The following is a 16,480-nucleotide window of genomic DNA, read 5'->3' as shown; positions in this document are numbered from 1 at the left end:
AGTCCGATATCTAGGTTGGGGCCCTGCTCAGTGGAATACACAAAGCTGGCGGTATTTTATAGAAATTACAAAGTTCCACAAGAAAAACCAGGTTATAGGATTACCCATGTTAGCAGTGTGGTCCTCTTCTTGATACCTGAGGTTGCTGAGGGTAATGTATGTGTGCTTCTTACACCCAGCTCCTTTAAGAAAAGTTTCACAAGCAGCTAAGCATCAGCTTCACAGTTCATCATCAAGCAATTCAGAAAAGCAGTAGCAATGCAACTTCCAGAAAAAGAATTGAAATGCACTAATGGAAAAGACACAGGAGAATGCCGCTTTGTTTGAACACGGAGGTGGCAGTGGTGGTGATGGTGGTGGTAGTGGTGGTGGTGGTGGTAGTGGTGGTGGTGGTGGTGGTGGTGGTGGTAGTGGTGGTGGTGGTGGTGGTGGTGGTGGTGGAGGAGGAGGCAGTGTTTGGGTTGGGAACATGGTGCTTCGTACCAATGAAAAATACCATCTTGTACTCAGGACAAAGCTTCAGCCATCAGTGGCAAAGAACAGTTACAATGGACAGTTTTTACAGCATGACACCTGTTAGGACAAGTAAAAGCCCCTTCAGTTTAGATCAACAAGAGATATTAATACCGTGCATACACTGTGACATGAGCTTGGTCTTCCATGCTCAAAGAACCACCAAGCTCACTGTTACTGGAGAAGCCAGCATTCTTCCCAGTGGTATGAGTCCATGCTTTATTGACATACTGCATTCTTCTGCCATGGAGAGAAGATGAAACCAGACAGCATCTGTGAGAACCTACATGTTGGGTGCCCATCAAAACGAAAAACAGCTCATCGGCCATCAGAAGTCCACTGGGACCAAGTCAGGTGAGGCCTTCTCTACATTCCCACCTACTTCCCCCCACCCAGCAACACACACACATATCTACATATCTATAAGCTCAATTATCTTATAGATACGACATAGGTAAAGGTTTCTCTCCCCATTTAAATAGATGTTTCCGTTCAAAACATAAAGGCAGATCCATGGGTCGGCTGTGTAGGCTCTCCATGCAAGCTACAGTCACAGATGCGCTCTGTTTCAGTGAGACCTCTCCTCTAGCTACAGTGATCCTGCTCACCCCCAAGGGCCCCGCTTCTCCCATGCACTGCCCAAAGTATAAAGTGCAGGCCTTGTCAGAAGAGCCAAGTTCACCTCCTCTTTTCCCACTTTAGTGAAATCTGGCACCACCCAGGACGATGACTTAGGATATGCTTTCACATGAAAGCTTGCAGTCTGGGGAATAGGATCACTGTATTCTAGAGAAAAGAGGTATTCCAAGTACAAATTGGTATTCAGCAGTGTTTAAAAAAAAAAAAAAAAAAAAAGACATCAGACAGTGCTCCAACAGTGCAGGAACAGAAGCTACACCATGCTTTGAGGGTAAAGACAGAACGCTGAAAACAAAGCCTTTTCTCCTAGATAGGTACATGCTGACAAGACACTGCATACAATGGAACAATGGAAAATGTTTTCCCAAACTGATTAAACAAATGACAAAAATGAGAATGAAGTCCCCAGCCTTTTCTATTTCAAATTAATTTGGTGTATTAGAAATTTTAAATAAAACATATCATCTACAGTATTAAATATACACACAGAGAGAACAGAAGGGAATTTGATTAATAATATAGGCCAAGCTGGTGAGGTTTGGTTAGTCAGGTTTTCACAGCAACCTTAGGCAGAAAGGGGAGTAAGGGTAAGGGATTTATTCATCAGCCATTCTTGGTGCTTCTGGAGCAAGCAGCCAGTGTGCGTCCTTAACTAAGGAAGACCTATCTTCGGTCTTTCTATAAATCACTGCAGGGAAAGTGAAAAATCCTTTACTTCCTACAAAGAAACTTTGAGGCCCAGAAAAAAAGGAGTTGTTAGCTTGGTTTCAAGAGCCAGAAAAGGTCATCTATGAGTAGTAACAGACTGGTCACCATGCCACTGCAGGCTCCTAAGTGACCCTTCTATCATTTCCCACTTTAAGGCCAGCTATCAATCCTGATTCATAATAAAGCAGACTCACTCCCTCACAACCCCCCACACCACTACTGCCTCCACATCTCACTCAAAAGTAGAGTCAATCACTGTCCGATGCTTTTTACTCCACACACACACACGCCTGCCCGGTGGTCCTTGCTCCCTCCTTAGCGTCCTTGGTCTGTGTGCTTTTCCATGTTGCAGTGATTTCTAGCTACTCCTCACTCCTCAACATTCTGCAACTGCTGCACCTGGCCCCAGCAGCACACTCAAGTATCTCACAGCACGAATTTCCATGACCGCATTGGTGGCGCTGGCCCTGTAAGAGTTAACCTTTTAGACTGGTTTGCAACTACTCATGGAGATCAGATATCCCGTGGCAACAGTTGATTACTTTCATACAGAGAGCCACTCCAAGACAAATCAGAGTAACCTGATCTGGAGACTACATGAAGACGCAAATGCACTGCCTCCACTCCAAGTAACACTCAAACACCAGGCACCGAGAAGATGCTGAAGGCTCGGTTTCTAGGCTACCATACTGTGATGGCTGTGTCAAGTGGCCAATCCACACCGAAATGATCCTGAACAAATCAGAGTCTATTCAATGTTTAAAGCTTTCAGGAAAAGGAGATTTTCTAATTCTTCCCTAGCATCTACCAAGATGTTTAATTGCTTTCACTAGGGGTTAAAAAAAAAGTTCCTAGTGCTTGAGGTTTCATTTTTTTCTTTTCTTTTCTTTTTGGAGTGGTGTGCTGTTTATTTTATGAAATGAGAACTTTCTTCAAAACAAGATGCTACCTCCCCTCCTCCCAAACACACATATGGCACAACAAATCAGCATTTACCACTTCTGTTCATGGGGAAATGCTTGGAAATCTCTCTCTAGGTTACTCTAGGAAATGACAAAGCTGCCCTTTGCAAGGATATATCCAAACAGCTGGCACCAGGCCACTTTTGATCTCTGATGTCTACAACTCCAGGCCAAATCATCATAGAGATTTTGTGTGTGTGTGTGTGTGTGCTTTTTGTCATTATTTTTTAATAGAAAGAAAACTGCTATATTAAGTGTCAGGCTAATTTTGGCCTAAAAGTCACAGCTTCATTTTAAATTCCAACAACTGGGAGAGATGTGCACATGTGCTCACTAGAGACACAATTTTTTATTAAGTTTCACTCAATTAAACAGAAACAGATTGAATTAAACTAACAAGGAAAAAAACAGGACCAGTAAATTCTTTAATGTTGTCAGAGTAAATGTCTTTAATCACTTGCTGCTCATAGAAGTTCACTTAACGGTACCTTTCTCTCCATATGCTCTTACGGGCTTGGCTAACAGACAACCCATATAAAACTCATCAGAGAGCTACCACTTTAAGTGGAAATGGTAGCATGGATTATTTTTAAATGGCTACCTCTTTAAATTTATGCCTGAGGTTGCAATTTTGTGAATTTTTGTAATCGGACCTTGACGATGACCTTGAGCGATAAGATATAAATAACTCCCACATGCTTAGCGTTCCAATAATGGAACACTAGGCATAAATGGCTATGGTTCAAAGAAACTTCCTCTATTACAGAGATTACCTAGAAAGACTCTTCCGCAGTTCAATTTGTAAAATGTAGGAGGAATAGAATAGACTCATACCATCAAACTAGAGGCAGGCCAGTCTTAGAACTAAGCCTGGAGAAATGTTTGCAGACTATAAAAGAGAAAGTCCAGGGAGAAACAGTCTTTCTGGGGAATGTAACTCTAAGAACTCTTGAAATTCTAGCTAATCAGAATACGGTCCCAGGCAAAGAGAACGGATCCAGACAGAAGCGAATAAAACCAACATAAACCTGACAGTGAAGGGAACCCAGATTTGTTAATTTAAGGCCGGGTCTGCCTCTAACCCAATGACTCACTAACAGAGTTTCACCAAAGCCATTCTGTGCTGAACTATGGAATAATGCTTTAAGTGGAAACAGTAGATTGAAAGCATGTGAATACTGATTACAGGCATGAAACAGAGCAGTGTGCACACTCACGGCAGTTTCCACAACATTTAAAATGACAGACTGATCTTTACGTTATTTCTTCCTTTAGAAATTGCTTGACAACAAAACCAAATTTTTGCTTTTGGAACCAAATTCCAGGGCTAATAACCAAAGTTGAGTTTCGCATGCACATTCAGAGCAGACTGGACTTTGCATATTTGGTGGGAATTTTGAGAGGCTCGTGCTAATGTTTTAGTTTTGCAGGTCTAGCTTTTTTCAGCATTGCCTGGCTTAAATCTTCAAATAAGTTCTAGAAAATAAAATCAGAATTACTTACATTTCAAGTGCAGGCCACATGGCACAATTGGGGGAGATAAATCAGAAATTCCCAAACGTGAATCACACATGTAGGGAGGAATCCGGCCCGCAGACTTCCTCTAATTAAACGCCTATCTAATAAAATATTGTCAATGGCACACAGATGACTGTTCAAGGAGCTGAAGCCATTTATTTTGAGTTCTGGAGCTCATTAAAAGCATTTCTTCATGCTAAAAGAATTTCTTGCGTTTTTATTTTGCCCTTAACAAGCAGCAGCAAAGGCAGCCACAAAAGGGTCTAAAATGTACATATTTTGACATAATGTCCAACAAAAGATATTAGCGCAAGGAGGCCCTGGCTTTAAGATTTGTGTTTATACAGGGCTTGTCTTCCATGCGTGGTCTTGAGACAGTATGTCACAGAGCAGCTAGTGAGTGGCTGGTATCTGAAGGCCTGGGTCCCCTGTTGAGTCAGAAGACCCCTACACTAGCTATTGTCCTAGAAAGCTTGGTTGAGAAGTCTCGGAAACCCTTTGGAAATCTGAATACATTCAGAAGTCTCTAATATCTGCTACCCAGTATCCCACCCAACCCCACCTCCGGCCTTCCTCCACGCTTAGCTCAACTCCATGCACACGCATGCCCTTCTTAAGCTAGAATGAGATCTGCAGGCTGGGTAAAGACCTGGAGGACTGGAGTCTCCCCAAAGTCAGAAGGCATGGAGGGTGGCTGCTGGCTTTCCCTGACTGAGCTCTTCACAGTGACACTGGGGAGATCACATCAGCTCAGCAAACATGCTCCACCAGGCTCAAAGAATGTACAAACGGACTCTTTGGCCAATGTTATGGAATCTTTATTAGCACAGGACAAGCTCCTCTCGAGGCAAGTAGTGACTGTTCACAGCACATCAGGATGTATGATAAACAGCCTTTAAACAAACTATAAGCACCATTAATTACACCAGGATTGCTGCTTTTGTAAATACTGGCCAAGAAGCAGAAATTGAGTTGCTTGCCTGGTACAAAGCCAATGAGGGAAAAACTCTATGAGCAACTCTTAGAGTGAAAAATTTCGTCAATACAGAACTGAGTATACTGTCATTGATCAACTGCTCTTAAAACACTTAGATAAAAAACACTGCTGTAGGAAAAAGCAAAACAAAATAATGATTGAAGCGTGTTTTGCTCTGAGATGCTTATATTTGATGATTCCTGTCATAGGCTGTGTAAATTCATACCCAGCCATCAATGGTATTTCATTATCAGACTGCTGTATAATTAGAGGGGAAAAGAAAATTCATTTGAACAAACCACTTCACAAACCACAGGATTCCACACTGGGTTCTGTTTAACTCACACTTCACTAAACACTCATATAGCAAATTGACATTCTTTCTATGTCTGAACAGATTATGCAAAAATGTGTTATAACTGCAAAACCCCCACAATATAAAAAGAAGTAGTTCTTCCCACCAATTATGGCCTGTAATTGCCTAAGTCTACTCGATCACTCGTCTCCACATCTGATTTGAATTATTAATTCATATAAGACTCTCCAAAATTAAAATACTGAATCAAAAAGCTCCTATTGCACCAAGATATCACATAGGCTAAAAAAGTGAAGTCTAGAGACCAGGTTACAGTTTCAGCTTTGTCATGCAATAGCTGTATTACTTATGCAAAGTCACTTAACTTTTTCAGAACAAGAAATGAAGGTTTGCCCAGATGAACTTCTGAGGTCCCTTCCAGTTTAAAAAATTCTGTGATTCTGTTAAATACATAAATTTAAAGCAAGACGTAAATAGACTACTTCAATGAACAACTCTCAAATGATCCAACAATCAGCTTGATTCAATCAGGCACTGAATCAAATGATTAGGAAAACCAAAAAAAAAAGTCTGTATAAAAACGGATTAAGTGTTCAGATTCTTTAAAACCGACTTCTGGACATTCATGTGGACAAATACTCATTTGTGAATGAGATGAGCCAATACCCCTCCATTTTCTACGCTGCTGCCAAATTCTACTCGGTGTCCTAAGCATGCTTGGTTCTCCCCTTGTGATCAGGTCACGTGATGAGCCCAGTGAGGCCCTGGTATGGTGGCACATCCGGGAGCTATCATTGTTAGGACTCTTTTCAATAATTTTGTAGTTACTTAGGATCTAAAAATTTTATTCTACAATTTATCCTTTTTTTTTTTCCCTAAAAAAAGTACCTAAGGCTGAAAAGTGCAAATCACAGGCATCAAGAAAAAGCAGTTTGTTTGTGATATTTTTCTTATTCTGCAAGCAAGCCAAAAATTTAGCTAACACTTTTACTGTATTCCACTAGATTCGAGAAGGCCTGGGTAAGAAGTGACCCTGGCTGCCCAGGAAAAACAGCTGGGAAGGCCAAGGAGCACTCCAGACCAATGAGATCAAAATCCCTAGGGTCAGGGTCCCGGGGTCACTAATTTTTAAAATATCTCAGAAAATTGCAACGTGCAGCTAAGGCAGAGAAACTTCAAGTGAAAACCAGGCTCTTTAAAATGCAGGAATGCTGGGTGAAAGGCAGTGACACTGGTGGGCAGGATTTAAAAAGAAGTCACTCTCTCTCTCCTTACACTTTCTTTTTTCTGGCTCAGAGAAACATCCAAGTATCACTATCCCCAACAGAGGACACCGTTCACAAGAGTGTGAATGGTCAGACTGTGTCTGTAAACCAACCAAGAGCAACCATGCTGGAAAACAGTCCTTCTTTGCGCCGCACACAATTCAAAAATTCAAAGGCAGGCATTTAGTTTGTTGACCTACTGGTGACAACAGTGCCTATTTCAAGGTGTTACTCTTCCCCACATCCTGCTCAGCAGTATTTCAGTTTCACCAAGAGATTCTGAGAGGCAGAATTGTACTTCTTAAAACATAACAATATGATCCACCAATGCAAACCCAAACCAAACCAGCAATCCCAAGTAGATTACAATCCATGAAGATTTGACAACTTTTCTAGTATTTCACAGGAAGCCTGGGAAGCAGAAATAACCCCCAATTCTTCCCATTAAAATATTCATTATTCTTGACTAAAGATTTCACCAACACAATCTCAACTAGCTATCAGTTTACATTTGGCCTTGAACAGTGTCAATTCCTCACTTCATGAGGCATGGATAAAGCAGCCCTCCTTTTAAAAAAGGGGAGAATGGGAAACCGACCCCTTTCCTGTAATCTCAAGGATGCTTCAAACTCTCAACCAACAGGTAGGTGATCTGCATAATTGAACATACACAGAAAATTGCCACATAAACATAACACACTATACACATGATCAGATACATCATAAAGTGTTTCTTCCTAGCCTTCAACCAGCAAAATAAACAAGCTCCTGGGAACTTGTCACTAGGACTTTGTTTACCTTGTCCACCTTTTCCGGAAAGCAAGCCACTTATGTGAAGTTGTGTTTTTCTTAACGATTTTTAGAAGTCAGGCAGACCCTTTCAAACATGTGCCTGTCCAAAACCTCCTCTAACAAATGTAGACGACAAATGAATGAGTCACCAGAACAGATCAGCTCTAGGGAAACCCTGGTCTCGTGACCCCAGGTTGCTCGGGCTGAAGACTTGTCTCCTGGCCTCCTCACTCATCTTCCTCCTGTTCCTCACTCAAACACAGGCCACCCAAGGACCCCCGGCTTCTTAGGAGGGACGGGGAACACAGCACTGCAGGGTTACCAAACACGAGGGGCTGGCTCCCGGGGCTCAGCATCTCAGAGTCTGACTCACTGGACTCCGTCCCACTGCTGGTGGAGCCCTCGGTCACTTGCAGAGGTGCCAGTTGCCCCGCCATGCCACTGGCACACACTGACTGCACGGCAAGGACCTTGGAGGCTGCACCCACGGGGGTGGTGCCATTAGCCAGCCTTCTACCCTCGGGAGCAGCTGCACTGGCTTGCCCCCCCTTCCCACGGCCACCAAGCCCATCCATGGCCTCCGGGGTAAATGCTACCTGGCTAAGGATGAGTGGATCTGTCTCTGACTTATTATATCTACCAGGAAGATTCCGCAAGTATGGCTTTGGCGAGGTGGGGGAACAGTGTTCATAAGGAGGACCCTGGCCCGGGAGAGTGTCTTCCCCCATACTCCCCTCTCTACGGTCATGTCCATTTTCAGAAACATAGCCTTGAGAGCCAGTTCTGTCCCAACTCATATTTGGACTTGAACTTCTGCTGCTGGGAGACAATGGGGTGGCTAGGGGGCTGTGACCAGCAGAGCCCTTGAACATTTCATCTATGAGAGAGCTATGCCTTGGGAGTCGAGGGCTCCCGCTCATATCAAAGGTTATGTCTGCTGAATCGTCATCAAGGAATTCTCTGGAAGGAGGCCGGGAGGACTTTGCAGAGTGCGGGGAAGCCCTACGCCTAGCCTCTCTTGGCCCCTCGTCCCTGGACAGCAGATAGACACCGCTGGTCAGATCACCCTCATAATTGTCATTTGTTTGGGACCGGGACCGGGACCGGGACGCTTGTTCTCTAAGAAGGTCGTATTCACTATCTACGTCACTGCAGTCAATGAAAGGAATGGAAGTACTGCTGCCTCTGGCAGCCCGGGATGCTGGACCTGTGCTTGGCTGCGGGGGCTGAGGTTTACTCTGCTGGGTCCTATCCTTAACGACCTCCTCCTCTTCCTCTGTGGGCGCCGAGGCGGCTCCGTCCACCTGCTTGTTACCCGCGGGGCTTCTCGGCGCAGGGCTCGGGCGCGACCCCGGCTCCCCCGGGGAAACCTTCGGTTCCTTTCCTTGCTGGCAGCTCTGGCCCCCTGGAGATTCGGCACCTTCTCCAAATGTAAGGCTGGCGCTCTGCTGAGACTGGGTGGGGTGGGGAAAAAGGTGTAGAGAGATGCAGAAGAGGGAGACTGTTACTCCAAGGCTGAAAACGGAAAAGGAGAGCCAGGGCCTCCCGGAAGAACACCTGAGGCCTCTCCGGCGGGAGGACTGCCCCGAAGCGCTCTGACATAACAGCAGTCAGGAAAGCACATCTGGGCGTAATCCAGAAGGTTCCTTCTGGGCGTGGTGGCTGACAGCACTGTTCCTGGCAGCACAAGCCAGGCCCGGTCTCTGCTTTCCAAGGCCCACCGACTCATGCTGGGGTTTGCTCTCCTTTTCTTTTTTTTGGAGGGGTAGACAGGGTCTTACTCTGTCATCTAGGCTGGAGTGCAGTGGTGCAATCACAGCTCACAGCGGCCTCAACCTCTTGGGCTCAAGCAATCCTCCCAAGTAGCTGGGACCACAGTCCTGCGCCATCATGTCCGGCTAATTAAAAAAATTTTTTTTTGTAGAGATGGGGTCTCCCTGTGTTGTCCAGGCTGGCCTTGAACTCCTGGGGTCAAGCGCTCCTCCTACCTCAGCCTCCCAAGTGGCTGGGACCACAGGCATGTGCCACCACACTCGGTTAAATTTTAAATTTTTTTTATAGAGACAGGGGTCTCCCTATGTTGCCCAGGCTGGTCTTGAACTCCAGGGTCAAGTGATCCTCCCGCCTTGACCTCCCAAAGTGCTGGGATTACAGGTGCCAGCCACCACGCCCGGCTCATATTGGGCTTGTAAAGCTTCTACGGAACAAGCCAGCCCTTCCAGCCCACAGGGGGTCTCCAGGGAAGGGTGGGCAGGCACATCAGGGACCCCTCAAGCAAGTTGACACAGTCATCAGAAAAACGACAAAGGACACTTATACTTCTCAGGGCAGCCTGGATGGGGAAAGGGGTTTTTTTGGATGCACACAATGAAACCTCCTTCATATTCTTCCCCAAGTTTCTTTTCTCTTTTAGAGAAAGCCCTGAAAACTTACCCAGAGACCAACTCCAGGGAAAATGAGCTTTTGCCACCCTCAGAGCAAGAGTGATAAAGTCTCCTACTGTCAATTGTGGTCACTGCCCTGCAATACAAGCTCTGGGAACTCGCCAGCCAGCTCTGTGCCAGCAAAGGCTTCTGGCCTTGGCACCAGGCAGGAGCTACACCCACTGGTTACAAAGCGGGTCCCCATCTCCTCCCACGTGGACCCATTTAGCTGGAGAGCCGGTCTCAGCTCTGCCCACTGCAGCGATGGTTCCGCTGCTGAGCTGAGTTCTCAGTGGCTTAGGGTGCCGCATGGGAGATCAGAAGGCAGCTGAAAACACAACACGCTCCAGGGTCTCTGAGCTCAGGCTGCTGGCACATGGCACAAAGCCTATGTCTGGTCAAAGCCAAGGCCCATAATCAGATTCTCATCTGCTAAAAACCCCAAAGGAAAGGACGGAGAACCAGAAAGCCCACTAGGAAGCCCAGGGCTCCGTGGAGGAAGTGTGGGGAAGAGCAGAGTTATCATAGGACAGCGCCATCACTGACCTCCTCCGGCACTTCCGAATTCAGTTCTGTGGGCTGTGAAGCAAGGCTCCGGACAGAATGAATCTTGCTGTGCTTCCTGGGAAAAATCACACAAGATCATTAATGTTAGGTGAGGTTTTTGTTTCTTTTTTCTTTGTTTTAAATGAAGCAAAGGTCCTTTTGTTAGACGCATCAGTGCCTTCCTCAATAATGATGGTACCCAGAGCCGCCTTTACAAATGCTACTTGGAAACAGACACGCACTCATCCTTTGGTAGCACTTGCATGGCCCAAGGGTTATTTACATCTTGGAGAAGTTCTCAGAAGCCCTTGTGGTAGTTCTCATGGTGCAGCTGGTGAAGAAACATTTAGCAACTAAGCAGGACCTTTCTAGTTAAGGGGAAAGTCACAGAGAAGGGAGGACGTGGCTGGGTCCTTCCATGCTCTGAATGGCCAGCTATGGTCTAACAATACGAAATCAATTCATGTACTTTAGGTAATTATTTTCTGGATCAGTTCTGTAACAGAGGCAATTACCACTCATCCGCTCACTCTATCAAAGTGGTAAGTTCAAAGGAAAAGGCCTGCCCTCAACAGTAGAAGGAACTGACTTTAACAGCATCTTGACACGTCTCTTTCATCTCTTCCCTCTCAGTCTGCCTATTCCCCTTTTCCCTATCAAACAGGCACTCAAATGCTCTGGTCCTGAAATTCGTGAGACTGTATAAATATAGATTCTATTCCCAGATACATCCAGCTCTTCTTCAAAATACTCCAGGTTAGCACAGAAAAGCTCTAGAGATCCACATTCTGAAACAGAGAACTGGGCTACTTCTTACATGGTCTTCAAATACTAACCATTGACTGTCTAAGAAAATGATGGGATTCATCTCCAGACATGCCTGCAAAAAAACCTCCTGAATGTGACATTTCTGGAGACAGGGCATGAGAAAGCATCACAGAGCTGCGGTAGAAGGAAGACGCAGGGATGGCCACAGAAGCAGGTTTATTTCAGCAAAATCAAAACGAAACACTAAAATAACCTGGATGGTTCTCAATAGGGAATCAGAGAAATACAGTGCAGTATCTTCGTACTACTTACTGTGTGGCCCTTAAAACAGACCTCAAAAAAAAAAGTAGTATTAAAAAAGCAAGATGAAGAATTATATACGAGAGTACTAATATGAATGAAAAGAACACACTCAGAGCAATTCCTTTTTTTTGTGGGGGGGATAGGATCTTGCTCTGTGGCCCAGAGCTGGAGGGCAGTGGTATAATCTTGGCTCACTGTAGCCTTGACCTCCCAGGCTCAAGCAATCGTCCTACCTCAGCCTCCCAAGAAACTGGGACCACAGGCGTGCACCACCACATCCACCTAATTTTTTTCTTTTTTTTTTAAGGTAGAGATGAGGTTTCATCATGTTACCCAGGCTGGTCTCAAACTCCTGAGCTCAAGTGATCCACCCACTTCGGCATCCCAAAGTGTTGGGATTACAGGCATAGGCCACAGTGCCCGGCCTCCACAGCAATTCTACACATTCTGTTGGGATGCAGTAATACGCATACAGAAAGAAGCCGAAATGTGGCAGCTGCCTCTGAGGAGGAGAGAAGGGAAATTACCAGAGCTGGTGGTTCAAGGGGTTTTACCACGTCTGTAACGAGAGCTGCAAATAAAAGAAGAAAAAACAACCCCAGAAACAAATGAGTCCGGCTGTTAATGGCTGTTCATTCTTAGTAGGAATCTGGGTGTTTGCTGACTTCTGTGTACTTTATTATAATTTTTTAAATGTATGAAAACGAGAAAAAGTTTTTAAAGACCCTACCTGCACTAACTAGTGCTTGCGGCCCCACGCTTTGCTCCTTTACCCTCCCTCAGGTTCTGCTGCTCCTTCCTGGAGCACCGGGCTCGGGAGCTGGCTGGCCAGAAGCTGCTTAGCAGCTGTGAGACCTGGGCTACTTATTTCACCTGCTGGGGACTCAGTGTCTCCGTCTTTACAAAGGGAATAAAAGAACACTGACGTCACACAGCTGAGGTGAAGACTCAATGAGTTCACACAGGCATAGTGCTTGGAACAGCCTGGCACACACGAAGGGCTGTAAGTGTTTGAGAACAACAACAACGGCAATAATAAATCCTGTTTCTGGCTGGGCATGGTGGCTCTTGCCCATAATCCCAGCACTTTGGGAGCCCAAGGCGGGAAGATGGCTTGAGTCCAAGAGTTTGAGACCAGCCCTGGCAACATAGGGAGACCTCATCTCTACAAAACATTAGCTACAAGCGGTGGTGGGCACCTGTGGTCCCAGCTACTCAGGAAGCTGAGGTGGGAGGACTGATAGAGTCCCAGAGGCTAAGGCTGCAGTGGGCTGTGATCACACCGCTGCACTCTAGCCTGGGTGACAGAGAAAAAAAAAAAAAAAAATCCTGTTTCTGCTCATCCAGATTTACTTAAAAAGTTCATAGACATACTTTCAGTACAAATCCCAAAATATTGAAGGACTCATCATTGAGCTAGTTTTTATGACACTTCATTCCCTGTGGTGACATCCTGAGCCCTTCTCTCCTTCCCCTTACTAATGTCCTCTCCCGCCTTCCCTGGTCCTCTCTGTCTGTTCTCATCTCACTCTCGAGGGCATGCCCCTGGGGCTCTAAAACCTTCATCTCTAAAGCTGGACTTGCTGAAAATGACTGAGACTGTCATTTACAACTCAAGGGACACCAAGTCTGAAGTCTGGGTGAAGAAATATTTAGCAGCAATAAACTATCAGCCTTCTCAGACTAGAAGCAGCATCGAAGCTTCTCTTACCTTTCAAACTGCACCTTCTTATGTCCTCCTTCTTTAACATAGTCCAGAACCTGCTTCTGAGTCCGACCACTGAAACAGAGACCACAACAGGGAAGGGGAGAAATACCAAGATATTCTCATTTAAACACGCAAATGATGCTTCAGAGGCTTCACTTTCCCTCCTTCCCTAACTGGGAGAGATGCAGGATTTCTCGGCTAGCCAGGACTAAAAGAAATCCTACAAACTCTGTATTTTTGGGTCCATTCAGTCTCTTGATATTTTCCTTGAATATACAGAAAAAATGTTCAATTAACGAAGCCCACTTGGTAACTGTGTTTGGTTACTAAGCAACCATCCCAAGAGCATGTACCTTTCATGAAGGCAGAGATCATTGGCCTCAGCGCCTGGAACAGTGTTTGACACACGGCAGACAATGATTTGTTAAAAATGAATGGAAAAGTTAACCAATAACGTGCAAGTCCACATATTCTATGAAGCAACACCAAATGTTAGTAAGACATTTGTACCTCTACAGAGAGAGGAAATCCTTTCTGAGTTAGAGACTCCCGCTAGATGTTTACCAGGACTGGGTGGCTTTGCCTAGTGCCTCTCTGCTGCTCAAACAGAGCCCACTGGGATTACGATACAAGCGCCCCCACTTGGTCATAGCTCCCGGAGGCCAATGAGTGTTCACCTCCCCTACCTGCTGTGTGTCACAGCGGCTGTGAGAGGCAGGAGGAAAAACGTGCACCCAGTAAATGGAGGCACGAAGTGGCGACCTCACCTGAACCGAAATGATGACCCCCGGCTAAAGAGGACGGGCTTGGGCTTTGGTTTGGGCTCTTCAAAAAGTCTAAAGAAGGCATGATGTTCAACGCAGATTTTCCAGAAGGACTTGCAGAAATCCCGACTGGCCATCAGGAATTCCAAGGTATCCTGGTACGCACTCTAAAAAGGGAAAAGACAACGTTGGTTTTTTCCATTACCCACAGATACGTCACTGAAACAGGAGAAAAGGAGCAGAAGATAGCTTTGTCCAATAAAGTTTTCGCTGTGTATTTTATTATAGCATGACCATCAATGCAAAGACTTACTAAACTCTAGTTATTCTTAAGGACAAGATGCAGTCCCTAGTCCATCATTTTCTTCCCCAGAGAATCTCTTAGATGAGTAACAGACCCAGTCACGTGGCTTCAATGGAAGGGACACCATCTTTTGACAGATTTCATGTACAAATTATGTTTATTTCGCTTACGTTTCCTTGAAAAACAAAACCCAAATACTGGAAGTTCCTTCCTGCCTCCTTAAAATCACTGAAACACAACGTTCATCCTCTTCCTCACACTTCGTGTCAACATTGGCTCTTACGTGGTTTCTCTGTAAAGTCACCATGGCTCTGGGCTCCAGGCCACCCCAGGAACTACACAGAAAATGACATTTTTTTTCTGGAGCACAAAAGTATCACTCTCGGCTGAAAAAAATCATGCCCTTTGATTCTGGAAAGGGGATATGGAAATTGCCTGCTCCCAATTGAAGTGGCCATATTATATAAACCAAAGTTACTACCGTCCTTAGCATTCCCAGCAGTTTCAACTATTTTGGGGGATCTCACAGTTATGGGTGGACCCAACTTACAAACAAGCTGTGCTGCAGTGCTTTATTTATAAGGCAGCTTTTTGGAACTCCAGTGAGTTTTTCCATGGAAAACCATTTAAAATGGGTATATGCTTCCCAGGTCGGGCCATGAAAGCCTGCTGAACGCAGATTGTACCTAAACTATAAGCCCGATTGCCATTTATCATCTTCTCTGCCATGGGAAAAAACTCTACATGCTGGTTGGGGACAGACGCCCAGGGCACATAACCCACCTCCTCCGTCACCATTTCTGGCAGACAAAGAAGAGGTGGCTCCTCCCTTCCCGTCCCAGTCCTGGCGTGGGTCACAGCGGTAGGTGTGTTGTGGGAAGTAAGTGGGGAAGGGAACCTAATTAGCCCATGCAAATGAGTTCCACTGGGGGCTCAGGGCCTCCAGCAGGGATTGGGGAAGTCAGTCTATGCCTGGGGTAGGGCAGGATACTGAATGGGGTCTCCAGGTGCAGCCTGGGGCTGGATACGCAGCAACAGCACAGCCCAGGTTGTTTGTCAGGAGGGGCTGCCTGGATTTGTGCAGGGAAATGACCGTCTCCCCTGGTACACATTCATGTACCTCCTTTACGCTCTCTGTTTACCAATGATGGCAGCCCTGGAGTTACCGACCATTTGGATACATCTGTCCTGGAGACGCTCGGCTTTCATGTGGACCAAAGCACCTGGGTGGCACTGGCCACAGGTTCAGCGGAAGCCCTGCCAAGTGCAGACCTCCACCCTTTGCAGGACACGTGCCATCCCATGGCTCAATGGGTCCCCTCTCCCACCGGGACCACTTACATTGGCATCTGGCCGGAGCTTGATGAGAAAGCGTTTCCTCTTGAAGCTCAGCTTCCGCACCTTGGCCCAGTTGAAGGCATTGATCTTAGTGAAACCCTAAAAGAAAGACAGTAGCAGTGAGCCAGGAAATGCATAACAAGCAACTTACGAGTTGGTCTGCTTTGCTTATGGGAGCTAAAGGAAGAGGGCTGGCAGGAGATTGCTCAGTAGAGACGCCTTTTGCAGAGAACTCACAGGATCTGTGGCTATCGGATGATACCTGTGCCTGGATCATTATTTCTCACTAATTATAGGATTTTGGCATTCAAACTAAGTCTACCTCTAGGGAGAGAGGAAATTAGTCAAGGTAATGATGAGAGGAAAGATAAATAGAAATAAAAACCATGACAACCACCACAATCGTTAGCTGCCAGGACTCATGAAGTGCCAGGTACCATCCTGAGGGCTTTACACGCTGTGTCTTAACAACCCTTATATGACAAAATCCAGCAAGACGGATTTATTATTTTCATTTTATAGACATGGAAACTGCAACATGGATATATTTTAATTTGCCGCAAATGACACATTTAATGCGGCAGAAAGAGACTTCCAAGCACACGCCTTCCTGGCAGCTATGGTTAACATTCAGCAG

At 45.6% G+C, this 16,480-nt stretch overlaps 1 protein-coding gene across 3 annotated transcripts in view; it reads right to left on the bottom strand.

The window, feature by feature from the left end:
• Window positions 1-16,480, bottom strand: part of FARP1 (FERM, ARH/RhoGEF and pleckstrin domain protein 1) — a 295,496-nt gene that overhangs the window by 38,306 nt on the left and 240,710 nt on the right. For all 3 annotated transcript variants that reach the window (XM_038007719.2, XM_007960723.3, XM_073014449.1), the window contains 5 exons: window positions 15,847-15,942; window positions 14,205-14,368; window positions 13,441-13,509; window positions 10,659-10,734; window positions 8,897-9,143 (listed from right to left, as the gene is read on the bottom strand). In XM_038007719.2, coding sequence (XP_037863647.2) covers window positions 8,897-9,143; window positions 10,659-10,734; window positions 13,441-13,509; window positions 14,205-14,368; window positions 15,847-15,942 — 652 coding nt within the window. The remainder of the gene's footprint in view (window positions 1-8,896; window positions 9,144-10,658; window positions 10,735-13,440; window positions 13,510-14,204; window positions 14,369-15,846; window positions 15,943-16,480) is intronic.

The sequence above is a fragment of the Chlorocebus sabaeus genome, chromosome 3, assembly GCF_047675955.1.
Source record: "Chlorocebus sabaeus isolate Y175 chromosome 3, mChlSab1.0.hap1, whole genome shotgun sequence".
NCBI lineage: Eukaryota > Metazoa > Chordata > Mammalia > Primates > Cercopithecidae > Chlorocebus > Chlorocebus sabaeus.
Note: the sequence above shows the minus strand (reverse complement) of the source record. Positions and strands in the feature narration are given on the sequence as shown.